General features: G+C 36.4%; 1 protein-coding gene across 1 annotated transcript; it reads left to right on the top strand.

The window, feature by feature from the left end:
• Window positions 1-2,314: 2,314 nt before the first annotated feature.
• LOC137749208 (protein trichome birefringence-like 43) lies at window positions 2,315-4,547 on the top strand. The gene is made up of 5 exons (XM_068489321.2): window positions 2,315-2,702; window positions 2,919-3,090; window positions 3,224-3,399; window positions 3,517-3,675; window positions 4,173-4,547. Exons 1-5 carry the CDS (start codon window positions 2,410-2,412, stop codon window positions 4,471-4,473), a joined length of 1,101 nt encoding a protein of 366 aa, XP_068345422.2. The 5' UTR covers window positions 2,315-2,409; the 3' UTR covers window positions 4,474-4,547.
• Window positions 4,548-5,265: the final 718 nt, after the last annotated feature.

Here is a 5,265-nt window from a genome sequence, read left to right as displayed (position 1 = left end):
CAACTTATCTTGGCAATGCTTTAGGAGATGATGAATTGAATGAGTGTAACTACATATAAGACTTGGTCATCGAACCACCACTAACGTAGCCTTCCCTTAACCTGCACAAGACAATTAAAAAGAGCCAAACTAAACAATATTGCTGACGCTATGATCACTATAATGACATGTTGGCAAGTGTTCATAATTTTCTACAAGAATTCCTCACTCAGTCATCATTTTTCCTTCAATTCAACACCGATATTTGAGCTTTTTCATAATGACTTGTTGGCAAAGTGTTATCTTCTATAAGAACACCCAACCACTGCTGACGCTATAATCCCGCCCCACGACAAATACATGCGCCACACTCCGGCGATTCGTCAACGGCTCCGACTCCAGTTAAGAGTGAGCGTGGTATATTGGCCATAAACTTTAGCAAGTCATATAAAACAAGCGGTGCAATATCAATGTCATACAAAACTTCCTTCAAAGTTTTGTTCACTGTATATTCACTGTATATGAATAAACAGTGTGAATTATACAACAGGAATTAGGCCCTACGGTTTGGTTTGGACGCTTATGTGGTCAGCCGTGGTTAATTTGACCCCTAGGGTTTGGTTTGCTCCCTAACAAACGAGGTTGTTTCGGTTTCTTCAGAATCCACTGGCGCAAATTATATTTGATTATATGTGAATATATATTCAGAGAAGAGGAAGGGAGCAGTGACAGGAGTAGTCAAAGATGGGATGATCACTGGAGTAGGAGTCGACGACGAATCGCCCTTGTTGTCGGGAGTGGGTGCGGGTTTGTCGTGAGGGTGAGATAAGCAGTGGTTGGGCTTCCTTAATATGTACTATATGGTCATTTCACAGAATTAAAACTTTAATTTAAAAAAAAAAAAGTGAGGTGTGCTTAGATAAGATGACGTATTTAAATAGAAAAACTCCAAGGGATGTATTTAATTAGAATTTTGCAGGATTTTAATTTTTTTTAATGAATCTAAAGATATTCAATCAGGATTTTAAATGGTTATCTGAAATTCAAGCTTTATTCAATTATAATTTTAAGATAGTTTATTAAAATACTTAGAAATCTAGGTGTATTCAATTAGGATTTTAAAAAAATTTGTAACATTACAGGTGTATTCAATTAGAAATTGATTTTAAAGAATTTGAGAAAGTTGAGGAATTAGATGAAATTGGAAATATTTCGTAGTGTATTTTAAGCATCTACAAATCTCACATCTTCCCATGAGATTTCAAGAGAATTGAATGAAATCTCTACAAATCAATTAAACTCCATAAAAATCCATGGAATTATAAATCTATTAAAGTCTCTCAAATTCTCAATTGAATACACCCTCTAAATCAAAGCCAAATTAAGAGTATTTCTAAAGGAGATGTCAAAACTTGCATATAAACGTACAATAGTAAAAAAAAAAAATGAAAACAAATTCTCTTTTACTAAACCTTCAGTTTCTTAGGAGCTAAGTCAATTAAAGGCAAAAGCTTCTGCTGTCAAATTTGGTAGCAACCATCAAGTTTATTTTATGATTTTTTTTAATATATGTGATGCAATTCATAATAAATGTTGTTGCGTGTTTAAAGAATTTGATTAGTTGTCTCAACAATTAAACTCCACAAAAAGATAAAAAATAAATAAATAAAATTACAGAATGACATTTTTATTTAACATATCAAATGTATAAAAAATTGTACAAAATATCAAGTTGTGACATAAGCCATTAAATATCATGAGTTTCATATAAAGATGCTCTAAGTAATCCAATTTACTCTTGAGTTTCATGTACAACAAGATAATCAAACCCAAACCTTATCATGTTAGGGAGGACCAAGGCCACTAAGAAGTTACAACAAACGAAACAATAAGGGCATCTCAAACCCAAAAACTAAAAACAAAAAACAAAGAAACAAAAGAAAAAAAAAACAATAAGGACGTGCTTTACGCTCTATACCACTCCGCGAGTATATATCTTTTTCACTTTTAAAGATCAAGTGGCCCAAATTATTGTCTAATACAACATCCATATATTATTCTTAAGAATATATACCTGGTGATCTCGTACTACATTTTATTGGTTAATTAGGGTGCGTTACTCATTTCATTAGTTGTACGAAACCAACAGGCTAACAGTTTTTGACATTTAGTACTTCATCAATCCGTGTTTTAAGAGAAAAAAACAAAGGCATCTCTTTGAAAGGAGTTTCATTTGAATTGGTAGGAGTTTCTTTAGTTATTAAATTCAAGCCTTTAAATAAAACAAGAGTTAATAAAGCAATTTAGCAAGACTAATACACAAATTTATGGATTTTAATACAAGAGCAAAGGAAGAACCACTATTTAAACTCACGTGGCAAACCAATAGATCAGTTCTAACCAAGAAGTGATACATTCTCGTTCTAACACATGGAGACTTACATTTCCGTAACTGTTGCAGTATTGGTTTTCTGTCTTTTGTGTCAAATCCAAGGGAAAGTTGCCTTTGGTGGAGTTGATAATATTAATGCAACGAAAAATGTTGTAGGGATTGGACGCTGTGACCTTTTCCAGGGGAAATGGGTTTATGATAGGTCTTATCCTCTCTACACTTCAACTGACTGTCCATTCATAGAGAAGGAGTTTAATTGCCAAAACCATGGACGACCGGACAAGGAGTATCAGAAATACAGATGGCAGCCAACTTCGTGCCAGATACCGAGGTATGTATTTACATACGGTTTGTTCGATCTCTTTTCATCTTCTTTGAGGTCTCGTTGGTAATTATCTTATTGCACTGTGTCCCTAATACAAATAATCGTCTAGCTAGATTGAGCATCAAAAGCCTAAACCTTAACTGCAAGTCAGATTACTTAATGAATACGCTTGCGATATGCAACTTATTACCATGTTTGCTTTATCATCATTTATACGTGTAGGATCACTGGAAGAAGTTTTCTTCAAAGATTGAGAGGGAAGCGCATCCTGTTTGTAGGAGACTCACTGAGCTTGAATCAATGGCAGTCTCTCACATGCATGATTCACAAATCAGCACCAGAAGCTAAGTACGACCTAGTCAAGATTGGAGGCCTATCTGTACTCAAATTTCCAGTAAGACTTAGCTATCGAGATATATAGCTTTCCCCTTGTGTCGTCAAATTTTCTTTTATTTGCTATATTAAGCCAAGTGAGATCAAACTGACAACCTAGTTATCTTAATCCTAACGCATCCCCCACTGTGAAGGCATACGACATCTCGATCATGCTCTCGCGCAATGCCTTTCTAGTTGATATTGTCCTCGAGGGAAGCCGGCGTGTGCTAGTGCTCGATTCGATTCAAAGTGGAAATTTTTGGAGTACCTTTGACGTCTTGGTCTTTGATACATGGCACTGGTGGCTTCATACCGGAAGGAAACAACCGTACGTTATAGATCATATGATAGTATGTTAATTGTTTTGGATTCATCAAGTTGGTAGAAAATACAATATTGTTATAAATTGTGCATGTTTTGGTGGCAAAAATGTATAATATTGCAGGTGGGATTTTGTCCGATTCGAGGGACGGACACACAAAGACATGGGTCGCATGGTGGCTTACGAGACAGCTCTGAGGACATGGGCAAGATGGGTAGATTCCAGTGTTGATTCTACTAAAACTCAGGTCTTCTTGCAGGGTGTTTCTCCAGATCACATGAAGTAAGTAATTGTGCAGGCAAAAATTTCTCCCTTATAATCCATTACCATGTGAATCGAACTCTCGTTTACAAGTGAAGAAGAATACTAGTATATCATAGTACTGATTGCTTAGTAAACCAATATTTTAATTTTGAACTTATAGGTCAGTTCATGAATGTTTTATTCAACTTAAGTTAATAACAGAAAAGGAAATATATAAAGATAAACAGTTTTTACTAAAAAAATCCTTATGTAAAATGTTTTTTTTTTTTTTTGGTCAATTACTACTGCAAATTAATTAAGGCTAAAGTAAAACTTCATATCCAACATTCACTCTTGGACTGCCAGATGAGTTCATATGTATCTACGTACATTTAGGTTAAACTTAAATGTGTAGCATAGGAGTTAGAATATGTATATATGGAGCATATTTGGAAGTTCTGTCTTGATTAAGCATTGTTTCCCATAACATATTGGCCTGATCTTTTTTCTATTTGTGCTAAAATATGATCATCTAGTCCAAGAGAATGGGGTGATGCAAAGTCGGAGAACTGCCGAGGACAAACAGAACCAGTGTTGGGGTCACATTATCCAGGAGGTTCACATCCAGCAGAAATTGTCCTAAAAAAGGTTTTGCGCACAGTGTCTAAGCCAGTTCATTTGCTCGACATAACAACACTTTCACAACTAAGAAAAGACGGTCACCCTTCAGCCTATGGATACGACGGCCGCCGCGGCACGGACTGCACTCACTGGTGTCTTCCTGGTGTTCCAGATTCTTGGAATCAAATTCTAATTGCAGCACTCTTCCAAAGCTGAATTGATATTTTTTTTTTAACTTTTGATTGATGAATGATAAATCATTAGGCTAGCAACCAGGAGCTCCGTATTGCGAATCGAGATCTTCTTCAGATCTTTGTGTCTAGAGCCCAAGGATCAGGAGATCCGGACCGTTGAAGAGAGAGATCCGAACTATTGATTTGTGTCTAACGGGCTAGTAAAACGGGTTCATAAATGCCACATGATTTAAAATAAGTGGTTCAAATCTTGTAGTCCTTAGGCTCTAGACACAAAGATCTTTCTTTGGAGTATTGCTTCATTTTTCAGTAAGAAAGTGTTAATTAATGTTTCATCTTCTTTTTTTTTTCCTAATTGGGCCCAACTTTCATTTTTCCACAAACATCAGGTGTAAGACCATAATTTTCACCTTCCTGGAACTATGAACAATCAAATCAACTCCACCGGTACTAGCTCGGAGTGGGCATAGAGTCACACATATCCTCACGGGGAGATGATCCAATCAGGTGGTTCCCCACACGATCATAGCTTTTCGCTCTGCTCACAGAAAGATATCTCTCCGAGCGGAGTGGAGCGACATGGCTACTTAGTTGAACCAATTGTTCCCACTCAAACGCCAAATTGCCATGTCCAATCGATGCAGCACATATTCGACCATATGGGGTGTCGTTCAAACTGACTGGCATAACAGATACTCCGCCCATACCATGTAGAGGACAAACTGCATTGTCTTGACAAAAAGCATGTCTGAATGGACAGGTCATGTTGTTAACTTCCACTCAAGCTATCCACTAAGATCAACATCAAAGAACT

The sequence above is a fragment of the Pyrus communis genome, chromosome 17 (assembly GCF_041283825.1).
Source record: "Pyrus communis isolate YQ-2024b chromosome 17, ASM4128382v1, whole genome shotgun sequence".
NCBI classification, from domain to species: domain Eukaryota; kingdom Viridiplantae; phylum Streptophyta; class Magnoliopsida; order Rosales; family Rosaceae; genus Pyrus; species Pyrus communis.
This window is presented reverse-complemented; position numbering and strand designations above follow the sequence as displayed.